Source organism: Lipophrys pholis, assembly GCF_963383615.2.
Source record: "Lipophrys pholis genome assembly, chromosome: 21".
Taxonomy (NCBI): Eukaryota; Metazoa; Chordata; class Actinopteri; order Blenniiformes; family Blenniidae; genus Lipophrys; species Lipophrys pholis.
In genome coordinates, this window is record NC_137649.1 from 10,897,551 (window position 1) to 10,915,322 (window position 17,772).

At 41.8% G+C, this 17,772-nt stretch overlaps 1 protein-coding gene across 1 annotated transcript; it reads right to left on the bottom strand.

Annotated features, from left to right (window-relative positions):
- Positions 1-657: 657 nt before the first annotated feature.
- On the bottom strand, positions 658-15,302 carry tfap2d (transcription factor AP-2 delta (activating enhancer binding protein 2 delta); the record flags this gene model as incomplete). The annotated part of the gene is made up of 8 exons (XM_080490261.1): positions 15,085-15,302; positions 13,894-14,412; positions 10,415-10,475; positions 5,649-5,814; positions 2,832-2,950; positions 2,577-2,718; positions 1,766-1,879; positions 658-874 (listed from the first exon to the last, which is right to left on the bottom strand). Exons 1-8 carry the CDS (start codon positions 15,121-15,123, stop codon positions 658-660), a joined length of 1,377 nt encoding a protein of 458 aa, XP_080346387.1. The 5' UTR covers positions 15,124-15,302.
- Positions 15,303-17,772: the final 2,470 nt, after the last annotated feature.

Genomic DNA, 17,772 nt, shown 5'->3' on the forward strand with positions numbered 1-17,772 from the left:
ATATTAACCAGATTTAGCAGAATATCCTAAATTGAATGACATGATGAAGGTCATTTCTTTCTGAACTCCTTGTGCGTGTCGTGTCTGTGCAGCAGTTGGTACCTCTTCGTTTTAAAAGAGTAGATTAAATAAAACTTCCGGGAAAAAAACAGTTTAGATTGTTTTACTCTTGCAGAACATCCAGAGCTAAATGGGCAGATTGAGTGAGCGTGTGTTGTTTTGTTGGCAGTCCTGGGAAACAGTGTTTTGCTTCCTGTTTTCAGACTTTCTGATCACATTTCAGCTTAAAATACATTAATACAACCTAATGGAAAAATAACAGATGGTTTTGGTTGTGCTATTTTCGCTGATTATCCAAATATAAATTACAAGGCGATAACAATTTTCTTGAACCTTTAATTTGTGTGGATCATGTTTTGCCTCGGACATGTAGATCTGAATAAATAAACTGAATAAATAAACTGAATAAATACACAAACAAAAGTCATGGATGAGACACAACAGTCTCTATGATGGGGGCTTCTCTTCGTCATCACACACACAGACACACACACACACACACACACACACACACACACACACACACACACACACACACACACACACACAGACTCCTAAATGCAGCGCTCCAAGGCACGGGGACCAGGTGGGTGGGGGCTACTCAGTCTTTTCCGTTTTCCCGTCTTTGCTCTGGGGCTCGATATTTTTCCGGAGCTGTGTCTTTTCCGAGCTGTTGTTGATCTGTTGGTCGTTGGGTCCGCTTGTTTTCCCGCTCGAGTTTTTGTCCAGGTAGTTGAGCATCTCGCTCAGGACTGTCTGGAAGGTGCTGAGAGCCGCGCAGACCGCCGGCGTACCAAACCCGTGAGTGATCAGGCTGTGAGGAGGGAGAAAACGACAATCAGCCAAAACGCCAAATGAAATGGAGCCCAGGGAAGCAGCCGAGGGACACGGGGGCCGCCGAAGTGATGCAGATCCTCTCACACCTGTAGAGAAAATCTTCCCCCTGCATTATGCAGCTCCTCATCCTCCTGAAAGAGTTACTTCAGCCTGTCAGGAAAACCTTTTTATACGTCTTCTGACGGTCTAAATACTACTTTTAGCTCCACCAGTAGTTGACAGTGAAACACTGAAGGCTACATTTATAATACATGACTCAAGGTGTGTATATTGTCATGTCTGTTAAAGCATATAACATGAGCTGCTTCACTGATAAAGTTACCTTCAAACAATCGCACAGGAGATAACAAGTCATGCATAAATGACACCCGTTTTATGTCACTGTGAGGATTTACAGTGTGAAATCAAGATTTTCAAGTTTTATGAGTTTTTTTGATACGTTATCATTTAGAAAAGTGCCTTGCAATTTTAAAAGCAGATATCAGAATGCGAAATGCATAAAATATAAAAATAAAAAAAACACTATGATAATGAGATGGCGGGAGCTCTCTAAAGTCTTGCTTAAACATCGGTTTTAGAGTCTGATACTAATTTCCTGCTCTCCTCCGCTAAGCTGCCAGCTTTAAGCTAACTTTCTATAGTCAGTGAGTGGCGATGCCACAGATGTGACATTTGGTGCTAATGAGGCTCTGCTCCCATGTCGCCTGTCACTCGTGCCAAAAATCAAACTGCACAGCTGCATAGTTCCAAAATGCGAAGAGGTCAGATGCAAAACAAGAAAAATCTGTCTTTACTCAGTAGTTTTAAGGGTAAACTCCACATTATTCCAAACTTATTGTTTTTCATAAACTTCCCGTTTGTGAGTTACCTGAAGTGTGTGAGGTGTCTCTGGATGTCCAGGTCCAGGATGGGAGTCGGTCTGGAGGAGCCCAAAGGAGAACGATCTTGGCTCAACAAGTCCTGGAACTCCTTACAGATTTGCCTGAGAGACAGCGGGGGGGGGGGGGGCGCAATGGGTTTACCATCTGTCTCCACCGTCGCCATTATAATATGACAGTGTTTTCCTCTCTTTCTTGTGCCCATCCTCATCATTCTAGATCAATCTACATGTATGACCAGTAGGTTTCACTCTAATGCTGCACACAGGAGCTTTCAGGACGATTTCAGATTAAACCGTGGAGAATATACTGCTATGCCGATAGTATTGGGGGAAAAAACAGTTTATCTAAAAAAGAGTCCGAGCGGTGTTTGAGACTTTCAAAATAAATGCAGCTCTTACTGTGTAAAGAGATGAACACAACCCTTGTAGCCTAAAATTGCCCAAAACATACATACATACAGCTTCTATGCGTTTAAAATGAGAATTAAGTTTTAGCAACAATGTTTTTTGTACTGAGAGGATGAAATATACATTTTAATCCATTAAATTTTAGCTGACATTGATTTAATTGTATTTCATGAAAACACAACTTTTCCTGTTGCTGTACAAAGTGATGAATGTCGCCACTTGATATCGGGGAATTTAGGTGTTAACTAATGGGAAGACAAAAATCCATTTTGGTAGATAATCTCATTTTCCACCTAAACCTCCAGAAAAACATGGAACAATCCATGAAATCATCAAATCACTGCCTACTTGCACACTGTCTTCATAGGAGTATATGCGTTTTAATGCTCACTTTGTAGCCAGGACCATTTTCTTGCGCGCGCTGGTTTCTTTCGGCTCGCTGTGCTGCCTCGCCAAATGTTCCCCCACCGCCTTACTGGGGAACTCTGTCTCACAGGTGTAGCCGAAGTCCCTCGCCAGGTGGAGCGCCTCACCTGAGCAGCAGCACAGACAACCAGACTAATGAGCCGAGCGCTGAAAGGTTCACATGTGAAGGAAGCTGGGAGGAGAAAGGAATGTAACACAGGAAACCGGGTGAGGTTCTTACCCTCCACCAGGGAGGTGAGCAGCGTGACGTTGGCAGCTTTCCTCCGTCCTGCCGGCAGGTTGAGGCCTAGACGGTCTAATTTCTCACGAAGACACCGGCCTCCGTTCTTAGATTTCGCTCTGGGGACACACAGTAGAAGAAGAAAAAGAAAAAAAAACTTTGAAAACTTTGCATTACGTTTCCCCACATCATCAAACAGTCACGTTTCACAAGACACCAAAAGACTGAATCCTATCTGGAGCACATATCATCATTAGCCGCAGCAGCATTGATCACTCACTGAATCAAAATACAAATAAAATACACAAAGACATGATTAATTAAGTCCTCTATGAAAGTGTAGTAGTTTATAGATTTACTTTGATGTGTCAAAACCATAAATTAAAGCAGTAAATCAAAGACGGAAGAAATTAAAACATCAGAACTCATCATATATTAAATATGCTCTCTTTATGCATGGATACGGTTACAAATCTCGCTGACTCTGCTTCTCGCATCCCTCCAGATACCCAAATCAGAAAAGAATGATCCCTGTTGTGTCTTCGTTTTTCATGTGAAAATGTTTAAAGGCATACGTGACTCCTTGCTGTGCCGTGAAACTTTAAATCTGCTTTTTTGGGACAAGTCTAGTTTTACCGCCGCTCATTTTGTTGTACTTGTTGTTGGTGATCGAGCTTCATTGCCAGTGTTTGGCAAGTGACACAAAAACCGAGTCAATAACTAGTTTGCTGTGTGTGACTTTTAAAAAAATGTTTGTTTTTTAAACATACACCTAAATCAGGATCATTGTCATCATTTGCACTTTGTTTTAAATTTTCACTTTGTTGATGCCTGATCTTGTAGCACTATAGCCATATTATCTGTGCTCAACCCCCCCTCCCCCCCTCAACCCCCATCCTCTTCCCTTTCTCTCCACCTCATCAATAATACAGCGCTGGCAACTCTTGCTTTCCTCTGGTTCCTCTGATCCTGGCATGCTTTGGCCTGGTCTCGCCTCCCTCTGGCTCCCTGGGCATGGCGGCGCGTGCAGCCCCAGCCCCTCGCTCGCCTACAATAGTCTTTGTGGGCGCTACTATATATCCTCTGTTTTATCTGAGGTCTACAAAGACTCAGACGGCGCTCTCCAATGCTCAGAAGCCAGATTTACACTTTAAAAAAAAATAAATAAAAAAAATGTTTTTGATTTCAAAGACCTCTCAGTCACACTCACCTCCTCACTTCAACATCATTACATTTTGTCAAATGGGTATTCAGGATGTGGACAAAATAACATTTCTATGATTTCTGTTTTGCTTCAGCAGAGGCCTTCTTCTGGGACTTTTTTTTTTAAATGACAACTAGCTGCTGAATAATTGCATGATTTTCCGTGAGCTATCCATCCAGCAGTCCATGACGTTTACACGACAATTGACCACTTTCCTCTTTTATCATTTTTGAAGTCAGTCTTCATAAAAACTGTGATACATCGTTTTCATTAATAAAAATCAGTTAGACAGTGTAGAACTGACCAGAATCTAATATGCACGACTATGTCACAATGTATAGATTAAAATGTTCTTTTTTTCTTTTTATTTCAATAAAAACTTAAAATATTCCCAAAATTGGATATTTTCTTCCGTGAATTTCCATTAAAGGATGATTTTTAATTCTTGAAAAAGTGGGCGAGCCTCGAGGAACTTATTGAACCCTCTTTTTAAATGTAACTGAGAAAAGCCATACTGTAGTTTTATGTGCTCACGACATCAAATCAAAAATGGTGTCAGAAATTTCTCCAACGGTTTCCCCATATTTTTCATGCTTCCCAGTTACATCACATACAAAAATAATCATCTGCCCAATCAATCGTGAATAATTTTGATTTTGATTTTTTTGCTCTTATAAACACCCTTCACAAACTGAAATATTTGGGAATTTCAATCTTAGAGTGTTGTTGAAGCATGTTTTGAGACCTGAACATCTTTCTATTCTATATATATATATATATATATATATATATATATATATATATATATATATATATATATATATATGTATATATGTATATATTTTTTTTTACTAATGATTTCTCATTAGTTTCCCATGAGAGCTTGCCCACACAACCTTCTATGCTCATATGAAATGTATTGTTTTATGCAATACAAGAGCTTAAATTTGACTGACTAGATGCCTTGGGCGTACGTTTGATGTAAAGACTTGCAGAAATGATCTAATATGGCCGCTTGCAGATAATTAAGGTAGAGGTCAGTGCTCACAGTAGAAAGCTTTTGTTGATATGTCTGAGAAATATTGATAAATCTAGTTATGGTAAAATGCTTCAGTGATCCTTTAAAGATGAGGAAACCTCTATTCGTTTTGCTTTTATGGTTACCGATTTGTCAAACCTGTACTGTGAGTAAGTGCTTGTGCCCCTTTATATATGATACCTGAGAACAACTTTCTATGTGATTCAGTAGGACTTTGAGTTTGACACTACTGAGAGGCTGAAGATACAAATGTGTGACATGCTGGAAATTTGGGAATCATATCAGTGTGAATCTCTGACTCTCTGCCTTTTCATACTGTTTTGATTATTCTAGATATTTTACATGGTAATGGAGCCATGGGTATGACAAGTATGTATGCCAAATCCTTTATGCAACAACAAGCCTGTAAACAGCTATGTTGAATGGGTTCAGTTGAAATGATTGGATATGGAAGGAGATTATTGCAATAAGATGAGACGAAATCCCAAAATGTCAGTGGTATAATAAAAGAAAACTGGATATGTTGCCTCTTGGCTGAATCATCTGCTTTCCTTCATGTTTATGTGTTACTGACCTGCGCAGTATGCCGCCCAGTAGCGAGGCGTTGAGGCACTCTGGTGGGGACAGTCTTCTCTTCACCTCGGCTATGGTGACTTTGTACTTTGAGGTGGAGCTGAGCAGCGAGAGGCGGCCCGGTACCGAGCAGAACAGATCTGTCGGATTCACCACGCATGTTCCACCTGCACACACATACGTGACACATTTGTTACAACAAGGTTCAGCAGGGAGAAATGGCAGCGTCAGTCTGAATATTACCAGAATAGTTGACCAAAGTAAGTTTTGTCCATGTTTGAATTGAAGAGTAAAGTTAGAAAGTATGTATTTATGAGCAATCTGTGACTCTTGTCTGGGTATAAACTCACTCTGTTAACAGGAAAAGTGGATATCATGTCACTGAAAACCGTTTGTGCAGACAAGCAGCACAGGTCTGACCTGTACCACGAACCTTTAGTCAGACATAGAATACGTAGAATACGATGTACCAAACGTGTGTGCTCGTTGGATAGTAACTGTAGTAATAAAAAGGCAAAATGTTTGATATCGAGATGTTTGTTCCAGTGGTGTAGTGGTTGGAGTTTCCCCAGATTCAGGTCTATCTAGTGCCCTTTCTGTGTGGAGTCTGTGCGTTCTCCCCCCCCCCCCCCCCCCCCACATTTTTTTCTCAGCTTTCTCCCACATTCTAAAAAGATGCAATTGAGATGAATTAATGACTAAAAATTTCCCTTAGGTGTCAAATTTCCCTGTCCAAGGTGTATCCGGCCTCCACCTAGAGTCGGACAAACCATTTAGATGATGGATGATGGATGTTTGTGTCAATTATGTTTTGTATTGAGGGGCATTTCACAAACACTTGGCTTATACACTTCTTATAATCACATAAATTAAATTTGCAAACTTGTACTAGTTCTGGAAAATGTTTGTTCAAAAAAAGATTTTTTTAGAGGATTTCTTTCCCAATAAATGTAGCATATAATATAAATCTGGTTTATTTATTTTTTCATCACAAGACCATCACAGTCTTTTTTTTGTGCCTTTAGAATAGACACATTCAGGTCTATACTGAATGGATGAAATCAAATTAGACCTTGAAAAGCCTTGACTCGGAAAAAACATGAACATTTTAGACTTAAATAACAAAGGTAATTCATGAAAATATTAATTTGCCCTCAATAGTAACACTGTCAGTGATACTAAAGGTTAGATTGAGTGTGCTTGTACAGAGTGTGCGACCTCACCATCACTGTGCAGGCATTGATATGACGTTGCACTTTTGCCTGAAGAGTTTAGCATTGGCTGTACATACACATTAACGAGGCGTCTCTGGATATTTCAAGAGAATTGGACGTATCAATGCATTATGCAAGGTTTAAAAAGTCAATTAAGATGTGAGAAGATTAATAAGGAGGTTTGTTTTAAAATTGAGATGTTTGTTATTGTTGGTGAAGTCATGATTTCAATCAAACAACTGTAGAGTTAATGTACGTGGTTCATCTTAGAAAAGCTTTTCTAACATTATCTTAGGCTACATGCTTCTCAAAAATGTAACCAAATTCCTATATATATTCTAAAAAAAATTACCCTTGTTTTACATGTGTACTCAATATTTTACCATTATTTGGGTTGGTTTTAGGATAAATCTTAAAAGCAGTATAGTATAAAGAGAATATTTCTTTATTTCTTCATCTGGATATACATATATATGTATCAAATACACAATGTATATATATATGTGTGTGTGTGTGTGTATGTATACACACTGTGTACTTGATACGCTTGTATGTGTGAATAAATGATTGTGGTTCTGATAGTGAGGGCTCTTTCACATTATTAATTGCATCTGAATCAGTGTTACTGGCTCCTCCAGGAATATATTGACTGCTCTGAGTAGGCCTATTATTATTAAACTTTCACTTGAACTAACGTCCCAAGCAGCTGAAACGCAAGGTTTCTGTCTGATGTACTGTAGGCTATATTCTATTATTCATCTGCCTCATTATCAAATCTAACAGCAGGGTGTGTCGCTTTGTTATTAGGGCCATGCTGGATCTGATGAGATGAAGAAGAGATGCCATTTAGGCCGAGTAGAACTATGCTGCAGGCGGAGATTGCCTGGCAAACGCCTGTCTTTTTGGGGGCAATTGTGGACAATTTGGCCACCAACTAAGCCTTCTATATATCACCAGCTGTAACCTATATTTCTGCTATCAGGATCTATTATTCACAATCAGTAAAAATGCGCTAGATTCGCATCTTTTTTTCGGCTGCAGGAAGGCACTTAGACCTGGAGCCTTTAAAAAAAAAAGAAAAGAAATAAAAAGTCATCCTGCTTCAGCACCGTGGACAGCGCCTGGCACCTTTCATTCTAGCACCTGGACAGCGACTCGTGCCCACAGCTCAACTGTAACATCATAATGGTGTGAAAACAAAAGGCTGTTGTACTCCAGCGGGCTCCACTTTGTTCAAGAACTGTGATGGACTCGGGCTGTCAAAATGGAAGATTGCAAGGGAATCGATTGATAATATCGGTTGGGTTTAAGCCCCCTGCCACCCCCCACCCCCCTCCACCGTCGTGTGTGTGTGTGTGTGTGTGTGTGTGTGTGTGTGTGTGTGTGTGTGTGTGTGTGTGTGTGTGTGTGTGTGTGTGTGTGTGTGTGCGCGGGCGCACATGCGTGTGCGTGTGAAGTCCGGCTCGCCCATGCCTGTATGTGACACAAACCGGGTAAACCTGTCTGTCAGCCTCACGCGCTCTGACAGGGGCGCGCGTCTCTGAAAGCCGCGGGTTCACATCATATTAATTCCCCTAAAAATGTTTTGATTCAAAGTAGTTTGTATTTTATGTTGCCAAGGGCAATCGAAAAGAGCTATTGCCGGTAGTGCAGTCAGTAGAGCGCGCGGGCCCAGAGGCGATAACGGTATTTAAGCAACGGAGAGTAGCCTCGGGCTGCGGCGCGAGCGGCGGGCGGGATCACACGCGGAATCAAGCGCCTTTTACGAGTTTGCCACGAAAATTAAAGAAAAGGAGACAAGGGCCAAATGCCATTCTCCTCATATTTTAACAACAGTGTTTATACCCCCCCACCCTTAAATAAAAAAAAAAAAAGAGCCCGCTTGCGTCTTGACAGAAAACGAGCGAAGTGCGTGCACGGCGGGAAGTGTTTGGCGGGGGCGCGCGTCTGACAGATCAGCTTGATCTGCTAGGCTGCTGTTAGAGCTGAACTGGAAAAGGGATAGCAGCGTGATTAAAAACACAGACGACTCCTCCTAAGTAGGATCCGCATTTCTTGAGTGATTTTCTTTTGAAAAAGGTTATGTGAATATTCATGCCGCCAAAGCCGCAGTCAGAAAGAACAACATTAATATGATCTCGGCTGAATCCGGGGCCCCGCTCGGCATTAGCATATCAAAGCGTCCGCCCGAGGCGAGAGAAGCTATCGATACGGGAGCGGGAGGTAAAGCAAAGATTATTGGTTGTGATGGTTGCAGCGGCTGAGCTCAGGGCCAAATACGGCGCACCATTAACCGAAAGTGATAGCGAAGGGATTCCCGCGTCAATCCGAGAGAAAAGCCCCAACACCTCGGCAGAGCTGATGAAAAATTAAACCCGAGACACAGCCTCCCTCTCTGTATGGAAAATTATACACACAGTCCCCACTAAAGGAAAAAAAAAAGACACAAGCAGGCTTTGATGGCGTTAGAAAAAAAAAAAAGGAAAAAAAAGAAAGAAGAAGAAGCAGATCCACAGCGTGTTTAAAACCCACTCGTGAGGAAATTGGCTGGCCTGCTGCGTGTTGATATAGGCCGAGCTCACATCCACACCTTCCCCCTGAAGAGTCAGCCTGAGCCGGCTTCAACCTCCAGGTCTCAAACACTGGGGATCACCGCGAGCTTGCATTAAACATACCGGCGCGTACAAACAATAAAAACACAACTCTTGCACAAAGCACACTCACTCCTGTGATTAACTTGGGGCGACATCCTACATATGAACACACAATATATCACATAATGTCTCACTAAATTGAATGAACACAATACATCCTTGATTAATTTTGAATTAATATTCTATCTATCTATCTATCTATCTATCTATCTATCTATCTATCTATCTATCTATCTATCTATCTATCTATCTATCTATCTATCTATCTATCTATCTATCATTATTAATTATAAACCCTATTGTCATGTTAAATGTCCTCCGAGCTAAATCTTTAAATACATCCGTTTAATTGTTCAGGTCTGTCAGATTAACCGGGTTTTTTTCCCAGTTTCTTTTGACAATAAAGACAAGATCATCAGCAACAATGTGTTTGAGACCATGATGCCTTTATATTGTTAAATTAAACATCGACAATACTCAAAAATAGGTTATTTATTTCGTGGAAATGAAAGGAAGCCGTCAATCTACGGGAAATAGTTTTTAGATGAACAGGAGAGAGAGAAAAGTCTCACATCAAGTAGGCGGCTGAGATGAGAAATCTTGTCATTGTTGACATTGTTGCATTTGGGCTAAACTGAATGAGTTTCGTGTGGCTGGTTGAAAGGCTGCTGAGTGACAGTCCGCTGCAGACTGTTAGAGGGGAGCCCTGTCTCAGCGCGTGTTCACTGTGTTACTGTTTAATAGGCGAGGAAGCGGGCCCGCTCCCGCTGTAACATGTTGACAGCAGACAAGAGGGGAGTGTTCCGCCTGTTTGTCTGTCTCCTCGCTGTCTTGTCGCGTGGACCCGCCGGTGTTCACGGCCTCCGGTGCACAACAAGAGACGAGACTGGGGGCCTTACCTCTCCGGATGACGCCCCCTTGGCCGTTGAGCACGAGCCCACACTGCGCCTCCACGGAGCCCTGCGGAGCGGAGACACACACTCTCGTTAGGGCGAGCAGAGAGGTGAAATCACTTCAACCAGAGTTTCCAGCACAAGTTACCAGCTGCAATTCTTCAAATACACCACAAACTAATTGTTTGTTTTTTTCTTGTGTGTGGGCGGAGCCATTTTTCTGGAGCATCCTAGGTGTGAAATCTTCTTTTTAATTGGCCTGCCACCCACACTTTATTTTTTTTTTCTAATAAAAGGAGGATCTTATAATACACAATTGTGTGATTAAAAAAAAAAAAAAGTTTCATTAGACTGATTACTACTGCTTTGAAAGACAATACATTGGAGGTCAAGGTAAATATAAATCAATGCTTAGATTTTTACAAACATGTATGCCCAACGCAATACTTTCCAAATGATAAAAGACTTATAAAGAAGAAAATATGCCTAACTTTGGAAAATACTCCCGAAACAATCAGATCGTGGTCCCCTCAAAATATCTTTTGATCTCTTTGGGGTGCCCCAAACCACAGATTGGAAATCATCACGTTCACATACTTAACCTGTTATTGGTCAAGTGACCATATCTGCTAACTTGTGCATCTTTTTTATTTATTTTCTAAATTGACAAAAGGAAAATAAAGAAAATACTCCAATATAAGACAAATATGTGCCAATTGTTGGGATAGGTGACATTATAATAAGAATTATAGTAATATAAACGCCACAATGTTTGACCAGCTCCTATTTCCGGTCTGTTAATGCATCTATTTAGGAAAAACTAAAAAATATTTTTTTTAAAAACACCAATAAAACCACACAGAAAAGTGCTGACAAGTGATAGTGTATATTTTAAAGTCAGTGGAAGCTTTTCATTTTTTCTTCTTTTTTTAAGTAACACATTCTACAGTATAACAGAAGTTACCAATATTTATGATATTGGTTAAATAGTTTAAATGGGGAAAACGCGCGATTCGAAAATTGTGTTTTTGGTCATTTTTCCAGAGATGTCTTGTATAATTGTTATGTAGCATGACACGCTTATAACTTTTAAGTCTGGAACAATTTTTCAACAACGCCTTAGGGGTCAATTTACACATAATTTGGCGAGCGTCCATTTAAGGGTTAAAGCATCTGTACAGGTGTGTTGAGGAGTAAGGCAATGAAAAAGGGACACCTCAGAGTCCAAACACTTCCTCCTTTTCTAGTGGTGGAAGTCTTTTTGTTAGAAAGTGTACATCACTTAGTAGGCTCTGAGAAAAAAAAAAGAAATGAGGGCAGAGTGAAATAAAGCATGCAGCTCACGCAGAACCGAGCTTAATTTGAAAGGCTCCGGGCTATAAACCGAGGACAGCACCACTCATGCAGACTCAGAAATGAGCACAAAGTGTCCAGAATTTGTTGCAGCCACCAACCTGTTGGGGTGATCGCTCTATATGAGCACGCAGTGTGCAACACACAGGCCCCTGCATGTATGGAAACCTGTTAAAGCCGCCATTTTGGTCCAGATCAGACTCGCGTGCTATCAACAATGTCATCAAGAAAAGAGAACACGCGCTTTTTATTCAGAAAAACACTTAATCCCCCGTGCGAGCCTCAAGGCCGGGCCCACGCAGGAGCCCCCTGATTAAAATAAAGAGTAAAAAAAAAAAAAAAAGGAGCTTGTTGTAGCTCTTTCTTAACCAGCTTCTCTGTTTCTTTTCTTCTATTCCGAAGCTAAAGTGATTATAAAATCAATATACAAAACGCAGAGGTCTTGCATGAATTAGCTTAGTGACGGGAGAAAGGTGTGGCAGCTGCTTTTGTTCAGCATGAAAATCTATTTAACGCGCTCAAAGATGCGCCCGGGCTGCACGGGACCAGAGGCGCATCTGTTCGCTCATACATCCGCCCCGTGCGCGCTCAGGTTCACCCCGCACGCTCCTTTCTTTCCTTCCATAAAGAGCCAAACCTGCGCTTTTTATGCACCGCACAGCTTAAAGGAAGGCTAATATTTACCCTAAACCACAATGCACAGCCCACATTCATAATAAAATGAAACGAAATAAAATATTTCAATATGCCTTACTTTTTTTAATTTATTACAAACCATAACATTTAAGCAGCGACATTGGAAAATTGGATTTACTACAAATACAAATTGAATAGATGAATCAAAATTGAATTAGCAGAAATTGTTGAATTCATTTACGACAGAGCAAAATTATAACAATTATAATAACAATATTAATAAGTATAATAATAATAATAATAATAAGTATTATTATATTTATTAATAATAATAATAATAGTATGAATGTAATTTACCCTGCATGCATTTACATCAGACAGAAGTCACGGCTATCAAAACAAAACAATATTTTTGCACACTGTAGAGTATAAAAAACTCAATGGATTTTAATGTAGGTTTTTTGCTGTTTACGTAATTACGGAGTCTATATAACTGCTATTATTATCAGTACCGTTTATTAGAAAATTTTATTTGTTAAGTCACGTGACAAAAATGTCGAAAGAAATTCGATTTTACGGGAGAAAATGGGAGCAGAGTTGTGACACTTAACGTGGCTGAAATGATGTGTCGCTGTGTTAAATTGTGTTTAACTAGAGCCGCTTTCAACCAGCTCAGATGTCGCTGCATAAGTAACAAAGTTGATTGACGTTAAGTCGGTAATTGGATAAACTACGGTGCTTTATGGTGCTCGAGCCGGGCATTGTACCCTGAACCCCCGATCCGTTAATCCGCCCTTTACCGGAGAATAGAGCAACCAGCGGCTTTTCTTTGCTTCAACAGACAGCCGGACACACACACTCAAACACACACGCTCACTGGGGCTCAAGAACCGTGCGAATCCGTTTTCATCTCCAACCATTTCTTTACATCCAAAAGAATTATGTAAAATATGGGTCACGTGTGTTTCAGGAAAAATAAAGGGCGGATTTGACAATGGGATTGTATAGACTGCCAGTCAATTAACCTTTAGAAAGAGGCCTGCCTTTCAGAGGCGCAGTGCCGTGTGGACTTGACATTTACTCAGCCTGCTGTACTGTCACGTTTGCTCTGGCAACAGAATCATCTGGAGGTGATATTGAGTGTAATTCAGCCCCCCGAAGTGTGACGGGGTCTTTGGGTGGACATAACCTATACAGGCCGGAGCAGCTTAGAGCGCAGACAGATGAAGCAGACAGGCAGACAGACAGACATCTGGCGCTGTCTCTCTTCAATATTTTGGGATTGCTGTGTGGCTGCTACAATAGGGAGGGAAAGTTTTTTTTTTCTTCTTCTTCAATAGTAGGGCAGTGGGGCAGAGAGACTGGGGCACTGGGTCCTATGACGGCTATGAGGGTCTGCTTCCCTTTATTATCCTTCTGTATCATTTCATAAGGGGGGGCGGGGGGGCAGGGGGGGGGGGGGGGCATGCTGAGGCCTGAAGGAGCAGGGACGGTACCTGCAGGTCGTCCGCCGCGGCCGGAGGGAGGCCGAGGCCGGCGGCGGGCAGCAGCCGCTGGTCCGGGTGGTGCATGCCGACGCCGTAGGCCTGCGAGCCGTGTGACGTCATCAGCGACAGGTCATGGCGCCGGTAGGCGTCGAGGCAGCCCAGCTCGCGCCGCTGCTGCTCGTCCAGGCACGAGGACTTGAGGGCCGAGCGCGCGTTGTGCAGGTTGATGAAGTCCGCCGGCTCGCCGTGGTGGATCTGCTGGTAGTACTGGCCCGAGTGCAGCGAGTTGAGCCCGTAGGCCTCCGGGGTCACGGCCGGGTGCGAGTGCTGGAACTCGTAGTGGAAGGACTGGTGGTGCAGGGGCGTGTACTGGTGGTTGGCCGAGAAGTAGGGCGAGGCGAACTCCGTCCCCGCCGGCGCCGGGTAGGTGAGCGGGGAGGAGGAGGAGTAGGCGACCGAGGAGTTGGCCACGGACTCCAGACAGCCGAGCTGCATGAGACGGTAGCTGTTTGATCCGTCGTGACGTATCTACAAGATAATAAAGAGACGAGGGGAAATATATGAGCCGTGTCATTTAGCATCAGCCGGTGTCTCCTCGCTCCTGCTTCCCAAACACACTCCAAAAAAAAACAAAAAAAAAAAAACACAACTCACACTCTCTTTTTTTTCTTTCCCACTTTTAACCACCTGAAGGAGATGTCACTTCCACACGCCCGGGAGGGGAACCAACGTGCGGCAACAGGAGCCATCGGTATTTTTCCCCTCCCTTCGGCGTGCCTGTCACTCTCCTCGCAGCAGTTTAAAAGGCGTGCTGTTATATATTATTATTATTACCGAGCTGCTGGCAAATTCGCTGTCCCGGCTCTTCTCGCCCTCACTGAATGGGAGGTAAGCAGAGTGAGACACGCAGCGGAGGTGTTCCGCCCTAAAATGTTCTAATCACACTGTTACCGAGCCTCTTTTACCGACACACACCAAATAAAAAGCTCCGTTTCTACCGGCAGCGGCAGCGAGACGCACCACTCACTTCTGTCCTCCCTGCTTTTTTGTGTCTTATCAAGCGTTAGGCTATATCCCTGTCTCCCAGAGAGCAGGAGGCATCTCCACACGCATCCCGAACTCCTGTTTAAATCCAGCAATATTTACTCTACCCACCTGCTTCTAATTTGCTAAATTTAAGAGTAAAATAAATGAGCCTACCTCTGCGTCGTGGACAAGTCCGGGGAAGGTCGCTGACATTGTGCTTTCTCCAAAGTAACCCGTGTTTTTTTTTCTTCTCTCTCTCCTCCCTTTCTCCTCTCTGGCCCGATCGAATAAAAATAAAAATGCGTTAAAATCCTCAAAAAGCGAGAGAAATGGAAAAGTCCCCCTCGCGCGCTCTCGGTAACGGTAGAAAGCTGGCGGAACGCGAGCGTCTCCCCTCTGCACGGACGGGGCTGGCTCACGGATTTTGTACTTGCAGGGTATTTCTCGGCTGATGTCGTAGGTCCCTTGGTAATATAGAAGTTTTGAAAATTAAGCATCAGCACTGAGGAATGGGAGGACAATAGACGGAGCGGAGCATCCCAGGAGACAAGGAATAAATATTGTATCTTCGCCTTAATAAGGAACCAAGTGCTTCTTTCAACATTTTCTACGCTTTTTGTGGACATTTTCCTTTTTGACTCGATTGTGTTTTCACAAGGTCTTCTGCTCGCTTCCCTCGTCTTATTATTTTTTTTAATCACATCGGCTCAGCCTTTTTTTTACTAAAATGTGCGGATTTTCAACGGAAATGTAAGTTTGCTTTGTGATATTTTAGAGCTAATTCCGATAATTACCGAGCGAATAAAAAATTGATTTCCCTTTGTTTTGCAGCAAACCTGTAACGATTTTAACCAGCTTTAACGCGGGGATTTCATTCTGAACGGGCTGTTTTCGATGTCTTCCTGCCTGCAAACATACATTTTCAACATCATTCCGGTTCTATAATGTAATTACGCATTTCTTAATGCAACACTCGCTGTGTGCTGCACATTTTCAGCTTTCTTTCGATGTAGTAACAAATGATTCGATTATATATAATCTTTTTGAGGGTATGTGAATAATATTGTGCTATTCTAAATACACAGCAGTTATATTGCCTTATTATTTACTGCTATATGCCAATTCAGGGTTAAAAGACCTTACAAGCCTTGTTTATATATACATATATTTTTCTTTTTTACGTTTTTGCAATTTTTTCACACATGCATGGAAAACAGCTTTTGATTATTTCATTTTTATTGGGGGAAGGGGCTACTATTCCTTTGTGAATTACGACCCAACAATTTGTCTGGGTGAAGCAAGTTCAGGGTGAATTGTGGATGATTAGAATTCAATTTCGTTGTTGACATTATTATTATTATTATTATTATTATTATTATTATTATTATTATTATTATTATTATTATTATTATTATTATTATTGATGATGTTGTTGTTTTTGTTAGTAATAATAGTAGTAATGTTGTTGTTATTTTTTATTACGTTTGGATTCGGATCTTTTTGCGGTCAGTCGGTCAGCCTCGTGACCCCGTCTCCTCTCTCTCTCTCTCTCTCTCTCTCTCTCTCTCTCTCTCTCTCTCTCTCTCTCTCTCTCTCTCTCTCTCTCTCTCTCTCTCCTCGTGCTGTAACTCACCTGAGCACGCGCCCTCTGGGTGGTCCTGCCCAGCTGAATTGAACCGTCATACAGAGTGACTGTAGGGCTGTTTTGTTTACATTTATTTTTAAAATATGTTTATTAGAAGAAAAAAAAACTGCTAATGTTATCAGATAGACTAAAAACAAAACGTAAAATTTTAAAGAACTAAAGTTGCATCATAATCGTAATAGGTGTACAGAGCCACAAGGCGAGCTGGTTTCAAAATCCAGTCTATAATGAGATTAAATATACAGTAACACTGAAACTGAGGCTGACTTGCCCCTAGGCCACCCGGGAAGCAACAGAAATACAAAAAAGCAGAAGCCAAAGCTTGTGGTCACAGCCTGAAGAGGAGCAAAGGGGGAATAAAGGAGAGAGGAGGAGAGGAAACTGAAGGAGGAGAGGAGAGTGATTCTACTGTCTGTCAGATTCCCTGCCATTCAAAACAAACCAGCCAACACTGAAGGAGGGAGAGAGAAAGAGAGAGAGAGAGAGAGGAGAGAGAGAGAATGGGGGAGGAGGGGAGGGAGAGCAATAGTTGTAACCCACAGCAGAGATAAGCCCCAATCAGACTTGTTTTGGATGTTTTTTTCCCGACTCAGCTGTAACTGTAACCAAAGCGACTCCTTGATATTATTAAAGTGCAGACTGCGGCCGTGGCGACGCCGAGACGCCGAGATTGACTCTGCAATTTAATTAAGCTGCCATTTCCCCTCCCATCTGTTACTGCATGTGTCCCTTTCTCAGTCTAATCGGTTACAACAACAATAATAATAATAATAATAATAATAATAATAATAATAATAATAATAATAATAATAATAATAATAATAATAATAATAATAATCAGTGTATAACAAAGAGATTTTTGGACAAGATGGGTAATTTTGTGTTATTAACAGTAAATCGTATTGATTTTCCTTCATATGGTGCCATTTATCCAACTGAAATGCAGCTTCCTCTTCCTCATTCGTCACCAGTCTGGGGGAAAGAAAATCCCCAAACAAGTTTGAATATTCTACCAGATCTCCCTTTTTTGTTCTTGATCAAGACTATTTAGCCTATAGTCCTGCAGTCATATCAGAAAAAGTCCTCTTAAGAATCACAAACGGCCCAGGCGGTGCAGAGGCCGCCTTAAATAGCCTCCTTTAAAAAGTTCTCAAGGCCTTTTATATTTTAATTAACCGATACCGATTGTTTTGCCTCGAGGCTCGACGTGAAACCTC